Source organism: Bos indicus, chromosome 14 (assembly GCF_029378745.1).
Source record: "Bos indicus isolate NIAB-ARS_2022 breed Sahiwal x Tharparkar chromosome 14, NIAB-ARS_B.indTharparkar_mat_pri_1.0, whole genome shotgun sequence".
Taxonomy (NCBI): Eukaryota; Metazoa; Chordata; class Mammalia; order Artiodactyla; family Bovidae; genus Bos; species Bos indicus.
In genome coordinates this window covers 8493036-8520225 of record NC_091773.1, presented here as the reverse complement: position 1 = coordinate 8520225, position 27190 = coordinate 8493036, and the positions used below count along the sequence as shown (strand labels likewise).

Sequence of the window (27190 nt, the reverse complement as noted above, 5' to 3'; positions counted from 1 at the left end):
GTATCTGACATTCTTGTCAGATACCCTCTCATCCTACCAGCCCTTTCAGCTCCTGGAGAGCAGGAACCTTGTGGACCTTTTTCACGGCTTATCCTCGACTCTTGGAGCCTGATGCACGGTGCATTCTCAGTGGGCATTTGCTAAATGAATGAGTTCTTGTCTGATTTTGGAATTTCGCAGATCCAATGCATTCTGAGGTTGTAATTGTACAGCAGGTATCTTGTTTTTTAACCTCATTGCTCTGTTGATCTCTTCCAGTCAAGTGTCCGGAAGGAAGCTATTTTCAGGATGAGCAGTGCATTCCCTGTCCTGCTGGATTCTACCAAGAACAGGCAGGGAGCCTGGCCTGTGTCCCGTGTCCTGAGGGCAGAACTACCGTTTATGCTGGAGCTTTCAGCCAGACTCACTGTAAGTCCTCACGGGTCCTGCCCGAAAGAGAAACCCTACAGTGCCATGCGATCCAGCAGGACACCTCAGCCTCGGCACTCCTGGAATCTGGAGACAGACAGTTCTTCATTTGGGGGGGCTGTCCCTTGTGTGAGAGGGTGTTTATTCAGCAACAGCACTGGTCCTTACCTGTCAGATCCTGGAAGCACCTCCTTCATGCACACCAAATTGTGACAACCGAACTGTCTCCAAACAATGCCAAGTATCTCTTAAATGGGGGGGCAAAATTGCCCACCCTTGAGCACCACTGGGTCCATAGCATAATCAAAGGGGCACCACCTTTGAATGTCTCTGCTCTGTTAAAACCCAGGCCAGACATTTTACTAGTGTTGTCGCAGTCAATCCTCCCAATTCTCCTTTTAGATAAACATTATGAGCTCAACTTGTACATGTAAGAAAGCCAAGACTCATCTGAGGAGACTTAGCTAAAGTCGCTCACCTAGTGTGAAAGTTGCCCCAAAAGTGACATAACTGGCCTTTGATCTTGGTATTGTCTGATTCTGAAACTTCCAATTTTTGTAAGTCAGTGTTATCAGATTTAGACGTGGAAGATGTTTTCCACCTACGGTCACCACCACCGCGTAGCTCATATTCCCTTTCTGGGCCCATGGATCTGTCGGGTCTGTGCATACGGTGGCCTTCCCGTATGTCATGTGATTTCACTCGGCCTGTTTACTTAACAGTCACCTGGGGAGGGTTGGGTTTTCCCTCGCAGGGACCCATATCTTGCCTCGTTGTGCATCTTTTCATGATACTCTGAAATGGTGTCAACATGAGGCAGCCGTGGCTACTACTATTTGAAATCTGAGTCGTGTTTGGAGTTGTAAAATAATTAATCAAAAGAGATCAAGTCCCCTTCTGTGATAGAGGAGGTCTTCTTTGGTCAGGAGAGCAGTAGAAATAGGGCGGTATTTCCAAGGAAGTAAGAAGTCAGAGGATTTCCCGAGGCCGGAAGTCCAGCATCCCTTCTAGAGAAGAGATTCTTCCCTGGGAACACAGCGTCCTTGATGTTCACACATGGGTTCCAGTCACTGCAGTCTGGGATGATGTGAGGTGCCGTCACACGGCCCGAGGGATCCTTTCTGGGAAGGGGTTCCCTGCCACGCGCTGGTCCTTGTTTGTGGAGGGCATGCTGCATACACATACGGTGGGCAGCTGAGCAGGAGGCGGGGGCTCAGGACCCCCGCCCCAAACGCATTTGCTCCCCTTTGCTCCCCACTCTCCCTCCTACTGTTGTGACCTTGGCCGAGTCACCTCCTTTCTCTGAACGTACTTCCAGACATGGCGGATCAAGACCAGATACGTATTTCTATTATAAATCACAGTATCAAAGCCCAGGGTGGGCAGGGCAGGCTTGTATTACGTATGTGTCAGACACTGAGCAAGACACTGGGCTATAACGGGAAGCAGACCCAGGTGAGGTCCCTGCCCGCTGGGGAGGGAGGCAGACAGCTGCGAACCAGTCGTTCTGCAGACTGATGGAAATAATCATCGTGCTCTCAGCTCTGAGCAGAGGTGCAGGTCCAGAGGAGAGGGTGTGGCACTCAGGCATCAAGGGACGTCAAGGGACTTCCCTGAGGAAATGAGGACTGGGTGGCAAAGAGTTAACTCCCTGAGAACCAGGGAGAGCTGGGCACCAGGAGAAGAACCAGGGGGCAGAGTCAGGGTCGGGGTCCAGAAAATGGTATCAGAGCTGGTGGTACCCACTGATGTGGACACACAGGTGCAGGTGGAGGGTCAGATGGGCGGGTCCAGGTCACAGAGGCCCTTGTGGCCCAAAGGCGAGCCCAGACATTGTCCTGTGGTCAGGGTGGGGACACTGACAAGTTTGAGGCTGGGGGAGTGTGTCTGGCTCAGACATGGGACTTGGATGTCTGATCAAGGACTGGGAGCCGAGGAGATAGGGGACCCCAGAAGCACAACACTGATAGTTTTTTTTGGCCATGCAGAGCCAGAAATTGAACCTCTACCTGCCCTGCCATGGAAGCATGGAGTCTTAACCACTGGACCACCAGGGAAGACCCAACGACACTGATGGCACTGATGGCTGTATTCATCTTTGGTTCCAGGTGTCACCGACTGTCAGAAGAATGAGGTGGGCCTGCAGTGTGACCAGGACGGCCAGTACCGAGCCAGCCAGAGGGACAGGACCAGCGGGAAGGCCTTCTGTGTGGACGGCGAGGGGCGGAGGCTGCCCTGGACAGAGGCAGAGGCCCCACTGGTGGACGCCCAGTGTCTGGGTACGCACAGGCCACTCATTTAGCCACTCCTGGGGACAGGGCGTGCAATCCCACTGGGCTTTCTAAAGTGGGAGAGATACACGAGATGTGTTTGTCCCAGCCTTTTATTTTGAAAACTTCTAAACTACGTAGGTATTGAAAGATTAGTAGGATGAAAAAATATTCATCACTCAGATCCAAAAATTGTTATTGTTTTGCTCTTTCTCTCTTTTAATCACTGGAAAAAAAATTTTCTGACATCATGAAACCTCACCCCTAAGTATTCAGCCTCATGAGAAATGAATTTAAAAGCCATTCATCTGCTGAGGTTTCCTTTCTTGTGGGCAGCTTGCCCCCAAAAGTGGTCAGTGTTTCTCCCTCAGTGGGATGTTAGGGGAAGACCCAAGGGTCAGTCTTTCTTCCAGAACTTACTTGCTGGGTGACCCAGGGAAAATTGCTTAGCTTCTCTGAGCCTCATGACTCCAGCAGCCTCCTGCTCACTTCCTGAGACACAGTGAGGGTCAATATCATCCTATGAAAATGACAAACGTTCACTGAGCCCAGCTCTTCGATGAGATAATGGATACAAAAGCCCTGAGTAAACTGACAGGTGTCCTACAGTCCCAAGTATAACAGGACAGGGCTCAGAACTCGTTTAATCCCATGGTGCCCTTTACGGGTCTTGTAATGCTGGGCAGGTCCGCTTCAACAGTTTCCCCATCTGCAAGATGGAGATGAAATGACTTAGCAAAGAACTAATAAATGCCAAGGATTTGTGCACGTGTGTCCATGAACAAACTTTCACGTCCATGGATAAAATCTCATGGCAAATCCAGTGAAAATCTTTATTGGTTTTTTCCACAATCCCTCCTCTTGGGCAGAAATAGCAGTCAGGGGAGTTAGAGCTTTAAGGACAGTTAGAGCTTTAAGGACTCGGTTAGGCCGATCTTTGCTGTCTTTTACAAATGAGGGAGAGAACATTCTCAGAGGGAAGGCCACTTGCCCAAGGACCGTGGTGATGACTGCTGTTCTGGGTGCTTACATCTTAACTCCAGCCCTCTTTGCATCCCTACCACCAGCTCAGCTGTGTGGATTGTAACGCACACTTTGTAAAGCATTTCCTGGCTTGCTCTGGCCTGCATTCATCTGGAGCAGAAAAGCCCGTTCAATCAGTGGCATCAGAAACGTTTACAAGGAACAAAGCTAGCTTTGCCAACTTTGATGATGCCTCTCTGAGGTGCTGTAGGAATAGCCTCCAGATAGGTCCTCCGAATCTCTGGCTTCTTAAGCAAACCTCCAAACTTACTCAGCAATAATACTGGAGACACAATGAATGAATGGCTCTAATTATCTGGGTTTCTTCAGAACTTATGCTTCTTAGATGGCTCAGTGGTAAAGAATCCATTTGCCAATGCAGGAGATGCCGAAGTCACAGGTTAGATTTCTGGGTTGGGAAGATCCGCTGGAGGAGGAAATGGCAACCCACTCCAGTATTCTTGCCAGGACAATCCCATGGACAGAGGAGCCTGGCAGGCTACAGTCCAGGGGGTCACAAAGAGCTGAACACGACTGAGCGACTGAGCATGCGTGATCAGAACAGTCTCCTAAAGGGCACCTAGAGGAAGGGGATTTTCCCACCACCTGAACTCCTGTGGCCAGTTTCACAAGCTGTGGAGGAATCATGACCAAATAGGGTGATGTGCCTTGATGCTGACCTTTAATGCTTTCCCCAAGACATCTGTAAATATGTTACGTATGTAAATTTGTAAATGACTATAAGGCATGTGGGATATTACAACTAGAGGATGTATACGTTTGCACCCTAACTCAATATTCCAAGGACTCCTTGGTAACTCAGTTCATAGATTGTTTCTATCCTCTTTGTCAATGAGTTTTTTCTCAGAGCTCTGCAATGTTGAGATCTCCATCACTGTGTTGTCTCTTAGGTGAAAACCAGCCAATTCTCTAATTGAAGCGCTAAACTTACCGCATTTATGGCTCCTGAGACTAATTTAATTGGAAACTGAAAAACTTTTCAAATTTTATTTAATCTCCTAGAAGGCTGTGAGCTTCTTGTCCATACCAACCAAGCCTTAGGGACACTGGGCTGAGTGTAAGATGGTATTTGCTGGACTGGAGCTTCTGGTCCCTATAAACAAAATATCAAGGAGTACAAAAAATAAAGAAGAAAGGAGGAGATGGGAAGGGCTGATTATGGACTGAGCACATGAACTTGGCCATTTCTAGATCAATGAGGGCCACTTTGTAAAATGAGAGTTTTTCGTATCAAAGTTTCCGAAGGCTTAATGCCTGTCATTTCTATTATATTAATACTCCCCTCTCCCATCCCCACTCCAAACACACTTTTTTTCCCCCCTACACTTATTATGAAAACTGAGAACAGATTGCTTAGGATGGCCTTGAATGTACTGACATGATGAAAATCAACTCAGACACGATCTCGTTTTTAAAGCCATGGGTGTGTGTGAGGATGAGGGCTTACATGTGTTATGCTTAGTTGCTTGTGTCTGACTCGTACATATTTATCACCACATCTTCAAAAAAAAAATCAGTACTCATTTACTTCAGGGCTTATTTTTTGATAGTTACCTGCAAAATATTGGTGCTTTTGAGCATTTTGGCTTGTAAGATGAGTTTCATTCCTTGAGAGCTAGTTACCTGCCATGGATTTTTTGCTTGGTAAAGGGTGAGTTCCAAGTTTCATAGCCTTGAGAAATTTTCTTTCTTTCTCCTCTCTTGTCTAGTTCCATGAGCTCATGACTGTGTCATTGTGACAGACAGGAGTTCAGGTGTGTTGATGGGACCTAGAAAAACAGATGCTAACATATCATTTAGACAAATGCTATCATAAAAATGTCTGAGCCACATGGTGCATATTCAGACTTACACGAACCCATGTGCACATGCTTTGTCTTTTAAAAATAATTTACTTCTTTCCAGAAAGAGGTCAAGTTGTTTAAAAATAAACATGAGATATCATTATAAATAAGATATTTTATTTGTATCATTATAAATAAAATAATTATGAGATATCATTAGCATTCAAAGATAAGGACAAGGAAATATAAATTTATGTAGAAAATCAGTATCAATGTGAAAAAGGGAGTTGTGAGGATTAACATGTAATAGATATTCTTACTTCCAGACAATGAGATGAAAAAAAGGAGACGTGGTGAGCGATAGCTCTCAGTGTTAGCTATGAGGCAGCTTCTGGAACTACCCTTCAAAGGGAATTTGTCTTTTTGCAGTGCCCATGTGAGCAAATGCAATGGGTGGGAAGTGATTTCTTGACCTAAATCTCCTTTTGGCTTCTCTGCAGAGACCCCAGACTCTTCAGAGTCAAGTTTCATGGATATGCTTACATTTCAGTGATGCGGAAATTTGAGAAGCTTCCAGAATCTAAGGTGATCTTCAATGCTGATGTGGCTGTGATGGTCAGGTCTGAAGTTCCCGGTTCTGAGTCCTCACTGATGCAGTGCTTGGCAGGTGAGGGGCAATCGGGGGCCGGGCACGTGGGTGGTGCCATAGGAATACACGGTGCTGATCTTGCAAAACATGTTAAATACAACCTTCGAGATCATAATCAAATATACTTCTTCAGAAATACTCTGTAAATCAACTGATTTCCAAAATGTACATCTAACTCATAATTTTAGTTCTGAGTTTATAGTGCATCCGCTGCCTGCCAAGAATGAGGCTCTGCCAGATGTTAAGGGAGAAGCACTGAGGGACATTTGTTCTTTGTAGAGCATTTAGTCCAGCTCAGGAGATGCAGCTGTCTATTTCAAGGGTGAGGCCAGAGATGAATAATAACAAATACCACATATTGAGCATTCATCTTTACAAGAATTTTCTCATAATCCTCCAGTCCTCCACGAGTAGTCATTGTTACTGTGTGTGTGTGTGTGTGTGTGTGTGTGTTTGAGGGGCATGGAGTAGGCGTTTGTGTCTGTCTGTCCTCTGTATCACCTGAGAGACAGGTGGGTGACTGTCCCCTGGTTCTTGCAGACTGTGCACTGGACGAGGCCTGCGGCTTCCTCACAGTGTCCACAGCAGGATCAGAAGTGTCCTGCGATTTCTATGCTTGGGCAAGTGACAGCATCGCCTGCACGACTTCCGGTCGGGTGAGTTGTGGCAGCCACATGGAGGCTCTGTCTTGTGTCTGTCCTACGTCAGAAATGCCTTCACTGAATCGACACCACTCTGAGCAGACGATGGAATGAGATTAGCAATAAGTGGTTCCATGTTACCTCCATTTCTTCAAAATGATGGGATTTGGGGAAACTGAAACTGCAGGGGACTGGTGATGGCTCAGGATGAAGCTGACATAGGGACTATTTATCTGAGCAGCATCACTTCCTGATAGATTCATCAGAAGAGGGTCATAGTAATGAGCCCCTTCCCTCTGTCCCCCACCAGCTTATCTTACTGGGCAACTTGGGTCACTGGACATACCAGGACATTGTCCAAAGCCCCAGATACCATCTGAGTCCCAGATTCCAGCATTCTTTCTCACTGTAGAAGTAAAACATGATTATAACTTTAAAAAGGAAAAGAAAAGTTCAATATTAGAACCACATGAAATTGTTCTTTCTATAAGTCAAAGCTGGTAGGGTATCGACAATTTCAGCAGATGGGATCAGGGCTCCTGTAATCTGGGACCTAAAACTCAGATCCTTTCCACCTGCAGGAATGTTTCCTGCTTAAAGGCCTTTCTTCCCTCTCCATATCACCATCCGTTCAATGAGTTTAATTTTTATCTAAAAAGCAAGGAGAGTGATTGCTTTCCAATAGCCTTTGTTTGAGCTTCTGCCCTCCCCAAATTCCCAAAATCGAACTGGGAAACTCAAAGTTGGATAACTTTGGAGGAGGCAAAGTACTAGAAACAAGATACAATGAATACAGATTTATCCTACCAAACCCACACAGCAAGAGCGCTGGGACCAGAGATCAGAGACAAACGAGAACGCCACGGTTTACAGAAGTCAAACCTCCTTATTTTCAAGCCAAAGAGTCTTCGCCTGATCCTCACCACATATGCCAAACAAGGTCTTCCACAGGCTGGCCCCTGCCTCTCTCTCTCTCCCACCCACCACCTGCCTCCCATCCCTGTAATAGACAGTCCCTGAGAACCACTGGACCTAGTTAATCAAAACACCTGTGGTATCCCAGGTCTCCATCTCTGCCATATCCTCTGCTTAAAATCCCCCTTCTCTTGTTTCCACCTGACAAACTCTTATTTATACATCAGAACCCGCCTGGATTCACTTTTTCTGGGAAAATTTTCTAGCTTCTGTTTTGCAATAGAATTAACCATTCCTGATTGCCCTCCCACCAGAACACCTAAACTGGCAGTGTCACCCAAGGGCTGTGTTTAGGAAATGAAATCCAACCGGGATTCTTATCCTTCCACTCCATAATTAGCTGTGTGGATTTTGCAATCTACTCATCCTCTTTAAGCCTGTGTTTCCTTATTTTAAAATGCACATATCAATAACACCTACCCGATAGAGCTGTTTTAGAAGTTACAAGAGATAATCCTCCGCCCCCCCACCCCCCAGCCGCTCCACACACACACAAAGAATTAAGCACTCCTTTTTCAGGGGTAATTATCTCCTCTTTTATGACATGTATCTTTGCAGCTAACACTCTGGCTGGAATTTGCTGCTTACCTGTCTGTGCGATCCAGTAGAAAGGGAGAAATTAAGGAGGAAGGTTCCTCTCTTATTTATCTCTGTAGCCCCCGAGCCTAACTTTGGGTAGAGTTTGGTCAACGTTTGCTGAACTTATTATTATGTTAAACATCACAGGACTTTAATGGAGCTTCTTTCCATCTTCAGAGTGAAGACGCGCTGGGGACCTCGCAGGCCACCAGCTTTGGAAGTCTTCAGTGTCAGGTGAAAGTGAGGAGCAGGGAAGGAGACCCTCTAGCTGTGTATTTGAAAAAGGGTAGGTTGATAAGCTGGATGGCTGGCAAGGGGGGCGGGGGGTGGGGGGGCGGGGTGGCCCACTGGCTTCACGTGTTCAGCGTTTGGAGCTTCTTTCCCACAGGGCGAGTTTAGAGGGGAGCCACACTGCCCCCAGCCCCAGGGGACTGGGGAGGCCCTCCTGCAGGGGAGGGGCTGAGTTGCGGAGCAGACACAAAAGCTGCAGGCAAAGTCAGCTGAGTCTACCCCTGTGCCCCGTGCAGACCCATGATTCTGCCTGTGATACGGGGGCATTCCCAGTAGGGCCATGGGCCCTGAGCTCCCTGCAGCTGCCTGTACCAACCCTCCCTCTCAGGGAACTCCACCCCACCCTCTTTCCTCTCTATTCTCCCTGGAAGCTCACAAGCAGTCCAGACCTCCACGCACTTGTCTTTCTACGCCCAGCACTCAGGACGGCCTCCCTATGTAGTGCGCATGCGCAGTACCCTGAGCCGTCCCAGGTAGCGCTAGTTGTAAAGAACCTGTCTGCCAAGGCGAGAGACGTAAGAGACCCAGGTTCGATCCCTGGGTTGGGAAGATCCCCTGGCGTAGGAAATGTCAACCCACTCCAGTATTCTTGTTCAGTAACTCAAGGTAAGGCCAAGATTCTGCCTTTCAAATAGCTTCTCAGGGGCGCCAAAGCTGCTGGTTCATGGACCACGTTTTGAGTAGCAAGGGCATCTCATAATTTATAGTTTATGTCTCACTTCCCCAAACATCCTTTCATTCCTCCCCCCACAGAGATTCTTGAAGAAAGGTGAAAACGGTATCATAATCCCTGTTTTACAGATGAGGAAATTGGGGCTCAAAGTGATTAAGAAAGTGGCCCAAGGTCATACATATTGCTAGAAATCGGGGATCTGGGTTTAAACCTAAGTGTGTCTGAATCCCCCATGCGGCCTCACAGAGGGGGGCGGCCTCACACAGGGCGACACTTCTTGGTCACTGTAGCACGTGTGGGAGGAGCGGTGGGCTTCTCCTAAGAATCCTATGGCATGCATATTTCTACCCTGTCCACCGGGCCATGACTAGGCTCTGCCCGCGAGCTGTGATACCTTTGCTAGTCAGGGCTCCCTGGCCTCGCTTCCCGCGGTTAAGGGTGAGGGGCTGGAGCCCACCTGATGGGTTGACCCTGGCCCTGCTACCGCCAGCTCTGTGATCTTGGGCAGGTTCCTTGGCATCACCGGCTGCTGTGCCTGCATTAGTCAAAAGGAGTTGCAGGTGGACCGAGGTTGTTGGGAGGTGGGAAAGAGGGTGTTTCAGAATGATGCGATGCTTTTTAAACAGTGTGAGGCATGTGGTGAAGAGCAAGTGCAAGTGGAGGTTTCTACGATCCTTTTCACTCTTGCCAGTGATTTCCCAAAGATCCGAGGCTATGGCTGTGGACAGGAAGACAGGGCAGGGAGCCTGAGCGAGGGCTAGGGGGTTGGAATGAAGGTGGCAAGCATGTCACTCCCCTAGGTCCTTGGCTCTGGGCAGGCAGCCTGGCCACCAGCAGCCACAGACTTGCTCTGTGAGCAGCTGGCATTTGCAGAGGATCGGTCAGCCCAGGCCCAGTGCCTCAGCTGACCTCGAGAGCAGACTCAGTCCACGGCAGGGACAAGCGACTGTGTCCTTTCGCCTCTGGTCCTTCTTTAGCCTAATACCTCCATCCTGTCTTAAATGGGAGCTCCCCTGGGAGAATGGAGTCCAGCAGGGCTCTGTCTTCTCTGATCTCTGGCCAGCGTTTTAGAATTTCTGCCCCAGTGTTTATTCCAATTATTTTTACTACCTGTTTTGAAAAATGACAGAGCACAGAGATCATTTTCTGAAAAAGAAAACCCAAATAAAACAAGTAACCCCTCTCAAAAATGTTCTTGAAAACTCTACTTTGGCCTTTTATCATTTTTTTTTAAATGCATTTGTATTTCTTTTTAAGTGTTTGTTATATTTTTTCTCCTCATGTCCTGAAAGTTTATATTTGGAAGAAAATTGCAGGGGAAATTGTGAAGCTTCTTTGCTGCCAAACTAAATCAAGGACAGAACTGTTTTCTGCCCTTTTTTTTTTGTTTTGCTTTTTATTTTTTCAAGCAGAAAACGCACAGACCCAGCCATTCTGGATCGTGGTGTAATGGAAAGAGAAGGGAGGTAGGGGTAAATTTGATCTGAGTTTAGATTCACCCCCAACTTACTAGTTCTTTAATCAGGAATGCCTTCTTTATTTTACTTTCTGTAAAAGTGGGAATACAGTGCCACCGCTGAGGTAGAAAGGACATGGTTTCTGAAGGTCTCTCGAAAATTCTGTGGTGCCCAGTAGGTAGTCAGCATGTCCATCCACATGCTGGAGCTTAGGGCACCTGGAAGATGGTACAATTTGGCTTGTCCTTTGGGGCCATCCTCTGCCCAAGTCCATGCTCTTGACCATGGAGGAAGAGCCACATGCTTTTGCAGAGTCAAAGGGAGTCAGGGCCTGAGGGTTCCTTGGAGATTGTTTAGCCCTTATTTCACAGAGGAAGCCTAGAAACAGGAAGCATCTGGTCACACTCCATCCAGGGGACCCAAGACTTCAGGCCCCGCCTCCCCCAGCTCAGGAGGGTCTCCCAGACCTGCTCCATTGCTCAGGACTCGGCCACCGTGTGGGTGAACCCAGCACGGCAGACTCCATATGTGTCTACCAGTGCCCATGGTAGGATATGCACTTCAGCAGGTGCTGTGGATACAGCAGTGATCAAAATCAGAATCACAGCTGATAGAGGAATTGGTCTAACAACAAGAGCACTTCAGAGGGTGATAAGTGCTTTGATGAAAATGAAATAGGACATTGGGGTAAAGATGGATGTAAGGTACCTAGAAGAGACACATTCATGGAGAAGAGAGAGGGACAGTGATTACTAGGGGCTGGGGGAAGTGGGATGCAGAGATAGCATTTGATGGGGACAGAGTTTCAGTTGGGAGGATGAGAAACGTTCTGGCAGTAGATGGTGGTGATGCTGCAGATCCTGTGCATGTACCTTTTTGCCTTTGAACTGTGCACTTAAAAATGGTTAAAATGGTAAATCGTTCATTATGTGTAGTTTATGACAATTTAAAAAGGAAAAGAAAAATGGACACAAACTGCTTTGGGTGCTCGGTGAAGGAACTTCAGAGAAGGGGGATGTCCGAACGAAGGATGAGGAGGCGCCCACGTGTCCACATTTCAGGGCAGGAGGTCCTCTGTGCAGAGCTGTGTGGAGGATGCCCTGTGAGCTGAGACGTGGCCCTACCGTCCGGGCAGCATTCTCTGCAGGTGTGGAAATGTTCCATAAGTTTCTGCTGTCCAACATGACAGCCGGTAGCCGCGTGGCCACTGGGCACTTGGAATGTGGCTATTGCAACAGGACTCTGATGAACTGGAATTGATATTCAAGGAGTCACACACGGCTGGCAACTCCCGCTTCTGACAGCAGGACTGGGTCCAGGAATCACAGCTGGTGTGGGAGCAGCTGCTGTCCCAAGTGGCTTAACCTCTGGGTGAAGGATGGCAGAGCCTTAGTAGAGGCACAGACAGAGTGTAACAGATCGAGGGTGAGAGGTGAATTCTAACCCAATAAAGCTGGGACATGGGCTCTTTAAGTTAAGCTGGGCTTTGGTGCAGGATGGGCCTGGCACAGTTAGAGGGCAGTCAGGCAGCAGGGGCTGAGTGATCCAGGGCTTGGAGGAAAAGATGCTGGCTTTTTTGGACACCTGTAATATATCTGCTGAGTGTCAGCTAAGGGCCAGGTTCATGGCTCAGCCCTTTAACGTCCAGTCTATCTTTTCATCCACTCAGCATCATCTGCGAGGGTTACATGCCTGGTTACAGGAGGAAAAGCTGAGGTTTTGAGGACCTAAGAACTCACATGTCTGGGGTGCTACGAAGATTTGCACTTGGGTCTGTCTGATTCTGAAGCTTGCACTCTAAGCTGTAAGGTCTCCCCCAGCTTTAGGTGCGTGAGTTGGTTAAGACCTGTTGACCTGCTAGGCCACTGGGAGGTCAGGGTGACCTAAAGCACAGGCTCTGGTGTTTTTTCTGCCACCCATGAGCTGTGTAAACCTAGGCCAGACTGCTCACTTGCTAAGGCTCTCTTTCCTCAAATCTAAAATGGATATAATAATAGAACAGACATTTTGGCTCTAGTGAAATATATATGTGTGTGTGTGTGTGTGTGTATATATATATATATCTGATTAAAACCCCTCATATTTGCAAAAGGATGCTCTAAAAATAACTGAGCTTATGGAAAAACTAGACTGAGGGACAGAAGAAACCCAAACCATGCCACTTCTAGCCAGAGGACTGACAAAAACAATAGCAGTCTTATTTAAAATGTTAGCAAAACTTAAAAAAAAAAAAAAGACATCCTGAATCCATCACAAAGAAATGCTCCCGTAAATGTGAAGGGCAGGGTAGCTTGATGGTGGAGGGAGAGGGGAAGGGTTGAGGATGCTGAGCTGTGGCAACGAGGGCCAGATGCACAAAGAAGGGAGAATTGCAGTCGTCACTTCGAAGACAGAGCCACTGGCCTGTCCGAGGCAAGAGAAGCCCATGGGCTGATGGGTATCGCGTGGCGCTGTGTGTCTGCAGCTTGCTTTCTTTAGCTGCGTGTGTAAGTGCCGCATTGGCCTGTGGTTTGATGGCACAGGGCAGGGACATGCTGGGGACACTGCAGATCAACCAGTGTGACTCAGTGTCGCAGCAGCCAACCTGCCTGTGCACCACGTGTTCAAATCATTGTGTTACAGAAACGCTCATGATGGCAGAGCAGGCCGAACCAAACTCAAGAGCACTGAGTGTGAAATGAGGTTGTCTGGGTAAAGCATGTGGTCTGGTGTTTGTGTATACAGTTAGAGCTCAAAAGATATTTACTGATGATAAAACCATAATAAATGCCCGTTCTCCACATCTACCCTGCAGACCCTCCAAGGTGTGGCGGGCATTTGTCTGGGTCTTGGGGCCACGTCTCCATGCTCTGCACACAACGGGAGGTCCAGGGGTTTTATGACACAGAGGGCATCTCTCTGGACCGAACTCTGTACCTGTTGTGGTCAGAGGGTCCACTGTCGTTTGACCAGCACAGTCTGCATTCCTTTTAGAGCTCAAAAAAGTTTATCTTTCTGCTTTTCTCCCAGGCCAAGAGTTCACCATCACAGGTCAAAAAAGATTTGAACAAACTGGTTTCCAAAGTGCACTCTCTGGAATGTACAGCCCCGTCACCTTCTCAGCCTCAGGAGCCAGTCTGGCCGAGGTCCATCTCTTCTGTCTTCTTGCCTGTGATCATGATTCCTGTTGCGATGGCTTCATCCTTGTGCAGGTCCAAGGAGGTAAGGTGACAGTGAGGCCCAGAGCCTCCTCCCTCTTCCATGACCTGTGGTTTGTAAAATTTGAGGAAGGCATGGGGTTGCCAAAGCCAGTATGCACAGCACGGGGAATGCTGTAGGGAGCAGCAGGCATGAGGGGACCACCGTCATTTAGAAGGTGATATTTACAAAATGAGGGACAATTGTGACCCTTCCAACAGGTCACGTACTGTGTTGGCCACTTCACATGGCAACACCACGTTTCTCCTTGCTACTGTTTTCAGGGGAAGTATTTCCAGTGCCATTTTTACAAACTGAGAAACTGAGGCTCAGAGAATTTAAACCAGCTGCTCCTGGTCACCCAGGTTATGACACATCCAAGTGTGTGTGGAGCTCTGCTGTGTAGCAGGCTTGATACAGAAGGCGACATGAGTGTCTGAGGCCTTGGGAGACTTAACTGCAAAGGAGGAAGATGCCAAGGGGACTTGATGGTCAGGGAGGGCTGTCTAGAAGAGGAGAGACTTAGTCCAGGCTTTGCGGGCTGGGTAGTGTTTAGAGGGCTTCCCAGGTGGCTCGGCAGGTAAAGAATCTGCCTGCCAGTGTGGGAGACCCAAGAGACATGAGTTTGATCCCTGAGTCAGGAAGATCCTCTGGAGGAAGAAATGGCAACCTACTCCGGTATTCTTTCCTGGAGAATCCCATGGACAGAGAAGCCTCGTGGGCTACAGTCCACGAGGTCACAAAAGAGCTGGACATGACTTAGCGGCTGAGCACACATGCACGCACGCGGTGTTTAGAGATGCGTGTGCACAGGCACACCTCGTTTTATTGTACTTCTCTTAGTTGTGCTTTTGCAGATGCTGTGTTTTTTACAAATGGAAGGTTTATGGCAAACCTGCATCAAGCTAATCTATCGGTGCCATTTTTCCAGCAGCTTTTGCTCACTTTGGGTCTCTATGTCACATTTTGGTAATTCTTGAAATATGTCTGGTTCTTTCATTATTATTACGGTTGTTATGGTGATCTGTGATCAGCGATCTTTGATGTTACTATTGTGAAAAGATTACAGCTCACTGAAGACTCAGATGATGGTTAGCATATTAAAGTACTTTTAAAGTAAGGTACGCACTTTGTTTTTTTAGATGTAATGCTATTGCACACTTAGTAAACTACAGAACAAAGTGAACATAACTTTTATACGCACTGGGAAACCAAAAATTCATTCACTTTATTGCAATATTCACTTTATTGTGGTGGTCTGGAGCCAGACCCGCAATAGCTATGAGGTGTGTCTGTATATGTCTCTATATCAGCCTATATTTAGAAACCCTGCAATTCAAATCCAGGATGACTTTTGCCTTCTTTAAACTAAATGTTTTTTCTGAGGATACCACAATTTCCCCAGATGTCCAATTACTCACCAGACCATAGGGTTTTTCAAGTTGGAAATGTTGATTTCATTTTCCTTAGGATCATATACAGAATAATTATTTTGTTCCATGGAGCCATAAGCCCACACGATCCTTTATTTTCCATGACATTTCTGGCTAGCAGCTTACGTGCCTTCCCCTCCAGTGTAACCCTGATCTGTGAATTATGTGGGTTTGAACAGTGACCTCGAAATGCTGCAAGTTAAGCTTTTCTTCAAGACACACATCAACCAGCAGGCAGATATGTTTCCCAGTCTTGTCTGATGGGCAGACCTGGAATTTTAACTTGTGAAGCTTTGGCTGGATCTGCTCGTGACCAGGAGCAGAATCCTCTTCCTGCCGTCTGGGAAGGCACTTAATTTCTGGAAGAGTCTCCCTTCTCCCTTGTCCCCTCCTCCCCAGCAAGACTCCCACCCCCGCCAACCTCCCACCCTGAAATGGCTTTGTTTCCGCTGAGAATTAGTAGTGACAACTCATGAGACTTCCAGACCTACATTCATGAGCCTCCTTGTACCTCGACAAGTAGCTGAAGCCACTGGGAAGTGGGGTTCAGTGACACTTGCGGGGCCTGAGGCTCCTGGCATCGTAACGGAAGCAGGATCAGCAAAGTGATTTCAAATCTCCAGCCGGCGCCCACCTCTCAGACACCCACAGTGCTCACTGAATGCTAGTTAAAGAAGAAAGCAGCCTGCGTTTCTCTTCCCAGCTCTGAGAGGCGGAGGGAAGACACGGCCTGCCTCCTGTTTAAGTCCATGATTCTCGTTCTAGGTTTATGAGACGGGCAGCCACAGAGCTCAGGCTCCTCTGGGCTCTCCTCAGGCTCTTATGCTTCCCTGCTGCCCCGTGCTCCAGCTGGGACGAACCAGCCTCCCTTTCCGGGCCTCTGTTGCCCCATCTGTGAGATGAAGCAGCCTCACCAGCCCAGGGATTCTGGGATTCAGCTGTGCGTTCACTAACATCACGGATGGTGCTGTTCACAAGGGCTTGTTCCCAAGTGCAGCCCACCTCCACTGACCTCCACAGACTGTCGAGTCAGCACCTCTGTGGTTGGTGCTGAGGAACAAGCATTTTCAAAGCCGTTTCTGTGACTTTGATATGATGGTCTAAGCGGTTTAAGAACCACCGAGTGAGTTAGTGGGTCTCTGAGGTAAACGTTCACCACCGAGATGCTGTTGATAGTAACGGTGATGGTGATTTTTAGCTACTCAGTTAAAAGTGGGACAGGAGAGAACAAAATGTCAAATTCATAAGCCGGACATTGGTGAGTCATCTATTTTGGTGAGAGAAGTTTGAAGTGTATCTGCATTTGGACATAAATTAGGATAATGGAGGGGATAGGAGATGTGAAGTGGTGAATTTCCATTTTTTTTCCCCCAGGAGAATCTGAACAACTGTACTACCTAACAGGGTTATGTATCCAAATGGGTATATGGTATATAAATTATATACCAAATAATGGTATGTATGGTATAAATTGTATACCATGTAATGGTGTATATGGTTTAAATTATATACCGTGCAATGGTGTATATGGTATATAAATTATATAAATTGGTATATAGTATATAAATTCATTTGGTATATAAATTACTTAATTTCTAAATCTCAATAAACTTAAACAATGTACTTACATGAGGCTTAATTTCCTCATCTGGAGAAGAAGATAAAAAATAATAAAAATTAAGGGAATTAATATTCTTAAAACATTGACCATAGTGGCTGACATGTCACAGGCATCCCAACATTTGATTTACCTTTACTGATCTAACTAAAATCACTATCAAATTCAGTTAGGGGACAGGTAGGTCTTTCTGCTACTAAATAAAGTCATAACATTGGGGCAGCTTTTTTAAGGTTCAGAGTTAGAAGATATATTCAAGACAAAGTGGTCCAATGCTTTCCAACTGCCAAATCTAGTAATGGATCCTCTCTATGCATCCCAGGGACATGGGTGCTCAGCCTTGGCTTGCGTCCACCCAGAGACGAGGAGTTCATTTCCTACCAGGAAGGCTTGTGCCATGAGTGTACAGCTCCTGGATTTTAATAGTTCTGTGCTTTGACAGAACTATTTCCAATACTCTTGCCTGGAAAATCCCATGGATGGAAGAGCCTGGTGGGCTGCAGTCCATGGGGTCGCTAATAGTCAGACACGACTGAGCAACTTCACTTTCACTTTTCACTTTCATGCACTGGAGAAGGAAATGGCAACCCACTCTGGTGTTCATGCCTGGAGAATCCCAGGGACGAGGGAGCCTGGTGGGCTGCCGTCTTTGGGGTCGCACAGAGTTGGACACGACTGAAGTGACTTAGCAGCAGCAGCAGCAGTACTTTGACTCTAAATACTCCTTCCTTGGACTTCCTTGCCAGTCCAGTGGTTAAGACTCTGCTTTCCAATGCTGGCTGTGTAGAGTCAATGCCTGGTCAGGAAACTGAGACCCCACACGCTGCATGGTGCGGCCAGAATAATAACAATAATAAATAAATTTAAAAAAATAATCCTGAGCTCTCAAGATTGATTGTGTGTGTGGGAGAGAGAGACACAGAGAGAATGAGAAATGGTGGTGGGGGGGGCCATTGTTTATTTCCCTGAAGCCTCAAAAATCTGGGAAGTGGAGACAGAGGACGCTGGCATTAGGAGCCCTGGTCATATCAGAGGTGTCACTGCTGCTGATCCCGTGAGGAGGGAGTGGTGGCCCTCCTCTCTGGACTTGTCTGGTAAGACAACCACAGGACCATCGAGGAAGGATGGGCCAAGTCAAAAGCAGGCTCCTGAATTCCTGTGTCCATTCCTGAGGACTGGTTCCCTGCCTGCATCCTACGAGCTTCTCAGGGCACAGACGTGCATCTCCAAGGGGCCCCTGCTTGGTCCCCATCACACCCACCTCTCCTCCGTCTCAAAACTCTGCAGGTCCCCTCCTCTGTGGGTTGCTGAGCTCCCCCGATGTCCTGCTGTGCCTTGTCAGAGACTGGAGGGACCCTGCAGAAGCCCAGGCTAATGCTTCCTGTCCCGGAGTGACCTACGACCAGGATAGCCGCCAGGCGACGCTGCGTCTGGGAGGACAGGAGATCAGGGGTAAGTATCTGCCTTCACCCCGGGTGCATTCCTTCACAGTGATCTGTGCTCACCAGCAAGGTCTGCTTCTCTGCTGGGAGCCCTCTCTGTACCCTGAGGCATTTATCCTTCTGAAAAGAATTTGTACCAAAATGCTGCATAAAAAACAACCAGAGAGCATCTCAGCAGTGCTCTGTGAGAAGCGTGGTGCAGCTCTGGGGCCTCAGGTTGGCTCAGGCAGGCTCAGTGGGATGGCTGCGCTGACCTTGGCCAGGCTTGCTTACATCCTGGGGTCGCTTGGCAGTTGGATGATGTCATTTGGACTTGATGGTGGTGGCCTGGCCCTGCTTCAGTGCCTCGCCTTCTAGATGAGCTTATTCTCCTGTGGGCAGAAATGGGAGCGTGCGTGCGTGCTAAGTGACTTCAGTCGTGTCTGACTCTTTGTGAATGGACTGTAGCCCACCAGGCTACTCTGTCCATGGGATGCTCCAGGCAAGAATCCTGGAGCGGGCTGCCCTCCTCCTAGGGGTCTTCCCAACCCAGGGATCCAACCCACATCTCCTGTGTCTCCTGCACTGGCAGGCGGGTTCTTTACCACTAGTGCCGCCTGGGAAGTCCCAGGAGAGGGAGAGAACAGGGAAAAGAAGCCAGGCCACTGAAGGTTGAGACTTGGGTCTGACACTGTCACCAAGACCTCATTACGCTGGCCTGACCTGAAGTCAGGGCTGGGGAAACACTCCATTCTTTAGCGGGAGCGACTGTAGAGTCCTGCGTAAAATGTGTGGATTCAAGGGGGCCAACTGCAACTGGAAGAACTGGAGCCCAAAATGCAATCTGTCTCCCAAAGGAGCGCCCCCCTGGGCATATTTCCCCCTCTGACAGTTAAGGAATTCCAGCCAGTAACCGTCACACCTCCCAGCCTAGTTAGAGTGGCACAAGAAACTGCGGGGCCCCTGACCTGGGCTCAACTGATGGAAATAATCCTTGAGCTGGCTCCTTGGTCTGTCTTTGAGAAGCTCTTCCAACCTTTTCCTCAAGCGTGTAATTGTTGGATCTAAAGGTCACCCAGATATCATATGCCCCACCTCTCATTTTACAGGGAGAAGCATTAGCACCTGCAGCCCCAGCAGGCAGTCAGCTGTCTCTGCTTCCCCTGGCCCTGGGCAGCCTCCACCTGCAGATGTCTACCTGGGAGGGGCTGAGACCACTCTGTCCTGAGTCAGGATGGACCACACCAGTGTGCCTCAGTGTGGTCAGGACCAGCAGGCAGGCTCAGCATCACTGGGGGATCAGGAGAGATACGTGTTCTCAGGCCTCTCCCCAAACCCCCAGGGATCCACTCTAACAGGCTGTCTGATGATGCCACATACACTAAGTCTGAGGAGCTCTGAGTAGGTGACCTGGAAGTTCTCTTCTGACCTTGAGAGATTGAGTTTAAAGGGCCCAGTTGTTCACTTACCTCTTCAGATCCAGTGTGAGGTCGAAGGTAACCTGGCTCCATCTTATCTCCTCTCTCCTGTATTTATCTGCCAGCCCTTGAATGTCAGAACTGGACCCCATGGTTCCAGTCCACCCTCTGAGTAGAGGGGGCGAAAGCACACGCTGGTGTCAGCCAGAAAGAGGAGGGAGGGGGCTGGCCTGTCAAAAGAGCCGTGAGATCCCCTGGAAGTGGTCCTCTAAGGGCTGGCAGAGACCAGGTCCTGCCTTCTGCAGAGCATGGAGACGTTTCCATGCTCTGCTTCCCAATGTGCTGCAGCTCTTGGACTCTAATGGCAGTGAGCTCAAGGTTACCTCCTCCAAGAGCCCTCCCTGACTACCCACAGAGCTTATCCCTTCCTCCTCTGTGGAGCTTCGAGCATGATTCGTGTGTTGGTTTTTTAGGAAGTGCAGGGCAGGGCAATGCACTGAAACTGAGCCTTTGTCTGGAAGCTGCCCTCCCTGGCCCAGCTGAGAGTTTGCCCTGTGGTGTTGAATTACGGTTTTGGACACCAGCTGTGTGGCCTTGAGCTAGCCAGTACATGTCTGCAGGTCTGGTTGCTAATGGGGTAATGACAGCTCCTCGCTCACTGGGTTGCTGTGAAGATGAAAGGAGAGGGTAGACAATAACAGTAGTCATAGAAACGTCTTCCATCATGCTTACTAAGAGCCAGGCCCTGCTCCAAGGTCTCGACCTGTTCTAACTCACGGATCCTTAACACGGTGCTTTGGGGGAGGCAAAGTGTTCCCATTGTTCCCATTTTACAGCTGTAGACACTGAGGCAAACCAGTGAGGGCTTCCCAGGGTCTCCAAGCTTGTAAGTAGAAGGGTTGGGACCTGAAACCAGGCATTCTGCCTCCAAAGGCCTCCAAAGTGACTTTCTTAACTGCTTCCTTATATCCTACTTTCAGATGATACCCGTGTAGAACTTAGTAGCGTATTTGACGCACTATTAATGTTACATGATATCATTAAAAAATCTGTCATTTTTGGTTACATTTTAAGAACTAGACTTATTATATAGTATATAACAAGCTCTGTGTCTTATGAACTTCTGGATTCACACTATGGAACATAAGACCCGGCACAGAGAGTGCACACAGGACCTGTGGAATGCCTACTTACCAAAGCCTGGAAAAACAATATTACAGAATTTGGTGGAATTCCATGAGGATTCATTTCTTTTGTGGTAAATAAAATAAAATGGTTTATTTCTATGATGGAAAGTAAACATATGGGATCCGTTATTCTGAGAGGTAACCCAGGGTGAAAACGAGCATTTGAAGAAAGACATATGATCCATTCGTGGGCAATAAATCCAGAGTGAATTGCTTAACACAGAGCGTGTGCTTGGTCCATGCCCAAGAAGTGAAGACTGTGCCCTCGTCTGGCCTCCCTGAGACGGAGTGATTACTTCTGAAGTTTTTTTCCGGGGCCCTGGGTGTATATGTATATCTTGGGGTCCAGGCGGAGCTTTATGAAGGGAACCCTTTGCTGCAAGTTTCAGACAGCCTCAGTCATATTCGTGATGTTCCAGATTGAAGGTTGCTTTGTACACAGAGTGATTTGGAGGTCACCTCCAGTTGGGAACTGTAGGGCACAGATCCTTCCTTTCCACAATAGGAAGTCAGCCTCAAGTACAATTAACCCCTGAGAAGATAAACATAGGGATTAAAATTCTTACTAAAGTGCGAATAGCTGAAAAAAACCCGTTCCTAATGGCAGATATTGATGAAAGGAAAGAGGAGTGAGAATTCCAGATATCTGAACAGCTGATGGAGACAGTATAGACTGGATTGGGAGAACATGAGAGGGGGTAGGGGCAATAAAGAGGAACTCTATCCATCTCAGGGGTGGTTGAGGGTCAACCTCTTCCTTCCATTTAACAAATGGCTAGATGCTCATTAAAATACAGACTCTGGAATCAGACCTCGGGAGGAAAATCCCAAAGTGAATGCTTACTCATTGTATGATCTCTCTGTGTCTTGGTTTTTCTAATTATAAAATGAGTTTTATGGTGATTTCTGATGCTTGGGGAGGTTGGGAGGATCCTAGGAAGAATGCACGTGAAGCCGTTGGAGTACTGCCCAGATGGGCACTGGGTAGATACTGGAGATGCTGGAGCAGTGGTTTGCATTGAAAACGTTGCAGTTGAATCCTGCTTCCTCCTCCCTGACCAGTTCCATAACCTTGTTCAAATCATCTAACCCCCCAACCCAGAACCTCAGGGTTTTCATCTGCAAAATAGGGGTGTGCTTTTTAATATCTTATACAATGAAGCAGGGCTTCCCAGGTGGCTCAGTGGTAAAGAATCCTCCTGCCAATGCAGCAGACGCAGGAAAATGGGGTTTGATTCCTGTTTCAGGAAGATCCCCTGGAGGAGGAAATAGCTACCCACACCAGTATTCTTCCCAGAAAATTCCCATCGAACGAGGATTGCTAACATGCACTACAGGCTGAAGTTTAAGGTGTAGTTTTCTGAACCCCAAGTCCCTGGTCCCCGACCCGCACATCCAACAGAGGCGCTCTGCAGGATGTCCGATGTCCAGTTCGGACGTCCAGTCTCGTCGGTCAGCTCACAGGTACGCTGAGGACCTGCTTTGGCAGGTGATTTGGTTCATGCAAAATGAGCATTTACTTAGAAAGCATTAGTGAATGGAACACCCTAAATTCAAATAGCAAGCACGTCAGTATCCGTGTTGCATTTTACAAAGCATTTTCCATCAGCTCAGTTGATCCGTGTTTGACAGTCTGGTGGGACCGAGGCCACCTGGGGCAGAAGTGTGAGGTTGTATCACACTTTTGCTCATGGGAGTGAGCTTCAAAGCTGTGACATGTCACATTTCAAGAAGCTATCTTTGCATTAATTGCCGTGGCTAGGGCTTCAACTCCAGCTTCGGGGATCAGTCGTCAGGGGCGGCACTCACTGTCTGCTGAGATGGTCCTGCATCTCCTTGGCTGGAAGCAGAAAGTGCCTCAGAGGGATCTTCCTATGACAGCGGCAAACTAAGGAGTCTGGTAACAGAAAATTTTGCTGCCTGGCCGTCTCTCTGGGGCTGCTGCACTGCAGTCATTGGGTGATGAATCTCAGCTACCAGCATGTTCTCCTTCAAGATTTTGAAGAACTGTGGGGGAAAGGGAACAAAAGGTGCAGGAGAGGTGGAGGGTCGAGTGTGCGCTGCTGTGCTGAGTGGGGGGTGCAGGACAGTGTGGGAGGGGAGTTGCTGAGCTCACCCATCTGCCTCTCGTCCTGAGAAGCAGCTGGCTGTGAGGAGCCCAGCCAGGCAGTTGGATCACTGAGATGGGGAGAGTGGTTTCTGCTCTCAAGGGACTCACAGGCTAGTTGGGGTGACCGATAGGGGCATTATTAAACTGTAGTGGGCTTCCTATTTGCCCATCGTATGGACTGATGACAGACCACTGGACACAGAATCCCCCTTAGCATCATGTCTTTACTATTTTTTTTAAATGTTCTATAGCACAATTTTGGGCTTCCCTGGTGGCTCAGTCAGTAAAGGGTTTGCCTGCAATGCAGGAGACTGCTTGCCAATGCAGGGGACTCGGGTTTGATCCCTGGGTTGGGAAGATCCCCTGGAGAAGGAAATGGCAACCCACTCGGTATTCTTGCCTGGGAAATCCCATGGACAGAGGAGGCTGGAGGGCTACAGTCCATGGGGTTGCAAGAGTCGGACACAACTTAGTGACTATAAGCACAACTATAAGCACACCACCATAGCACAATTTTATGTATGTATGAAACAGGGTATTAAAATTGAATTTTCATCCAGACATCAATGCACAATAGGTATGGCATTTCCAAGTGAGGAATCACTGTAGACTTTCAAAGTAAATTCTCAAGGACCATTTCCCAGACCCCCCACCTACTTGGATGATGTAAAAGGTAGCAAAACAGAGGAAGGAGAATTTTGTGAGTAGGCTCATTTGGGAGAGCGCTGAGGGACGTGTCTCCTCTTCTGTTAAGCCAACCAACCCTTTCTCACCCCAGAGGAGTTTAGGGTAGACTTCTGATCAGAACAAACAAATATATCTCCAAGCAAACAACCCCATGAATCACCTGGAAGCCGTCTTATCGGCACTTTTCACTGGCTGTGAGGTTTCTCTTTCCTGTCACCAGCTTTCTCTATAACCTTTGTGCCTGGGTTGACATGTGTCTCAATAGAGGAATCCACTCAGAGTCTCAGTTCAGTCGCTCAGTTGTGTCTGACTCTTTGCGACCCCATGAATTGCAGCATGCCAGGCCTCCCTGTCCATCACCAACTCCAGGAGTTCACTCACACTCACATCCATCGAGTCAGCGATGCCATCCAGCCATCTCATCCTCTGTCGTCCCCTTCTCCTCCTGCTCCCAATCCCTCCCAGCATCAGGGTCTTTTCCAATGAGTCAGCTCTTTGCATGAGGTGGCCAAAGTACTGGAGTTTCAGCTTTAGCATCATTCCTTCCAAAGAACACCCAGGACTGATCTCCTTTAGAATGGACTGGTTGGATCTCCTTGCAGTCCAAGGGACTCTCAAGAGTCGTCTCCAACACCACAGTTCAAAAGCATCAATTCTTCAGCACTCAGGTTTCTTCACAGTCCAACTTTCACATCCATACATGACTACTGGAAAAACCATAGCCTTGACTAGATGGACCTTTGTTGGCAAAGTAATGTCTCTGCTTTTGAATATGCTATCTAGGTTGGTCATAACTTTTCTTCCAAGGAGTAAACGTCTTTTAATTTCATGGCTGCAGTCACCATCTGCAGTGATTTTGGAGCCCCCAAAAACAAAGTCTGACACTGTTTCCACTGTTTCCCCATCTATTTCCCATGAAGTGATGGGACCAGATGCCATGATCTTCGTTTTCTGAATGCTGAGCTTTAAGCCAACTTTTTCACTCTCCACTTTCACTTTCATCAAGAGGCTTTTGAGTCTGCCTCTCCTAAATTTCCAATGGACATCTCTGGATGTTTTCAACTATTTGGTGTTGGCTAGACTGATCTTGTTTCTAAGAAAAAAGGCTTAGTAATCTCTAAGCTCTGTCTCATTTCTGACAATATCTTGTAGTGCAAATGAATATAAAAAAATAGATTAAACATTCTTTAATACCCATAGGGATTAAGAATTTGATGGGAAAAATAGATCTTGGCAGAAGTACTCCTGGGTTTGTTCTATAATCCCAAAGCTTCATGTTGTTGGTTCATGGTGAGGCTCAGCTCACTGGCTGGCATTCTCTTCATGGGATTCTGTTTTGTATAAGTGATTATCATTTTCCTGGGATGCTGGGGGCTGAGAGGGAGAAACTCACATGGCCCTGTTATCACTGGGTGGCTCTGGAGTGGATGTGTGGTGGATACCTACACATGGGATGGCCCTGTTAGTTCTTTACAGTAGCCGTCATTAGCACCAAGCAGAGCCTGGGACCAGCGTTCAGGAGTGTAGTTTATGTAGGAAGGACAAGGAATAGCAGTAGAGACGTTGAGGGAGAATAACACAGAGAAGAGAAAATGGCCAGTAAAAGGTAGACTCTGAAACCTGGGCTTTCCAGTTTAGGAACCTGCCCACCCTCAGTTCAGTCAATCCTAAAGAAAGTCAACCCTGAATATTCATTGGAAGGACTGAAGCTGAAGCTCCAATGCTTTGGCCACCTGATATGAAGAGCTAACTCATTGGAAAAGGCCTTGATGCTGGGAAAGATTGACAGCAGGAGGGGAAGGAAGTGACAGAGGATGAAATGGTTGGATGGCATCACTGACTCAGTGGACATGAATCTGAGCAAACTCCAGGAGATAGTGAAAAACAGGGAAGCCTGACATGCTGCAGTCCATGGGGTTGCAAAGAGTTGGACTTGACTTAGCAACTGAACAACAACACTTCCAGGTTTTTAGAGTCAAGCTAACCACCCCAGATGCAGCACAGGATCTCTGCAGAAGTCGCTTGAAGTCAATTAAGATCACATGACACCCACCAACCCTCAAGAATCAGGCTCCATGCCAAACTGCCACCATTCTAAATGTGTGTGTATTCCTGCAGCCTTGATTACAGAGAGAGCAGATTACATGCATCAGAGTCTGCAGGCCTGTTTATGTAATGGGGAAGTTTTAACTCAGTTCTTGTGGAAGGCATGGAATGATGTCTGGGCAATCTAAACCATTAGCCAGGAAAAGGAGGAATCGTGTTTGCTTCTGTTCTCTGTACCTTCTCACCATCAACAATACAGAACTGGAGAGGCTTTGAGGAATGGATCGCAGGATCAGAAGTTCACAGTAGGAAGACTAGTTTCACAGCCAGCCTTCTTGTGCTTGTGCAGTGAGGCTCTGTGTTCACTTGGTGGACTCTGAAAACCACTGACTGCTTTGTTTTCCTTACTCGTTCCTCTTCGTGTTCATGAATGTGCTGAACACTGGTTCTATACCAGGGGTTATGCTAGATGTTGGTGAGAAAAAGAGAAATAAGGCTCAATTATCAGCCTCCGGAAGTATATTTAAGGAGCTGGAAAATTATGGTCAAGCATGAGACTGAAGATAGAAATTCTTGGCCTCACAAATACCATCCCCGGTTGCCAATGAGGTGAGAGTCTCAGAGGACTTAAGTGAAATGGAAAATTAATACAACTGTTGACTCTAAGTTCTGGTCTCTTTAAGCCAATCCACAGTTCCTTAAGTGATGCTAAGTGTCACAGCACCATGACCCTTCCCCTTGTAGTCCCCTTGGTGCCCTAAGAAAGACACGTGGGGTCTGGTGAGGACAGAGGGAAGGAAAAGTGCCCACTGAACTGAGAAGGTACCTTGACAGTGGGAAATGAGGCAGGCAGCTCCAAATGATCAATGGGTCAATTTATTACAGGGTAACTTACTCAGAGGGTTGGATGGGGATCCAACATCAGTGATCTAGAACCATTAGTAGCTACACTCTGCACTGTTGAGGAGCCCCTGGGATGATTTATAATTAATCTAGGGTCCCAAAGAGTTGGACACGACTGAGTACACATACACATGTAGGAGTATGTCCTTGGTGGCTCAGTGGTAAAGAATCTGCTTGCCTATACAGGAGACTCGGGTTCAATTCCTGGCCCAGGAAGATCCCCTGGACAAGGAATTGGCAGCCCACTCCAATATTCTTGCTGTGGGAATCCCATGGACAGAGGAGCCTGGGTGGGCTATAGTCCATAGGGTCACAAAGAGTCAGACACGACTGAGAGACTGACTGAACAACAAAAGCAAATAGAGGTATGTGCTTGGGAACAAGGCACGCATTCCTAAGTCAAGGTTTATGAATGGTAG

The 27190-nt window shown here is 47.7% G+C and overlaps 1 protein-coding gene across 1 annotated transcript in view; it reads left to right on the top strand.

Moving 5' to 3' along the window:
• The window catches only part of TG (thyroglobulin), a 235968-nt gene that overhangs the window by 46662 nt on the left and 162116 nt on the right, over positions 1 to 27190 (top strand). The window contains exons 21-27 of the mRNA XM_019974011.2: positions 259 to 408; positions 2517 to 2687; positions 6057 to 6173; positions 6696 to 6811; positions 8528 to 8636; positions 13781 to 13972; positions 18287 to 18451. Of these exons, the coding sequence (XP_019829570.2) occupies positions 259 to 408; positions 2517 to 2687; positions 6057 to 6173; positions 6696 to 6811; positions 8528 to 8636; positions 13781 to 13972; positions 18287 to 18451 (1020 nt within the window). The remainder of the gene's footprint in view (positions 1 to 258; positions 409 to 2516; positions 2688 to 6056; positions 6174 to 6695; positions 6812 to 8527; positions 8637 to 13780; positions 13973 to 18286; positions 18452 to 27190) is intronic.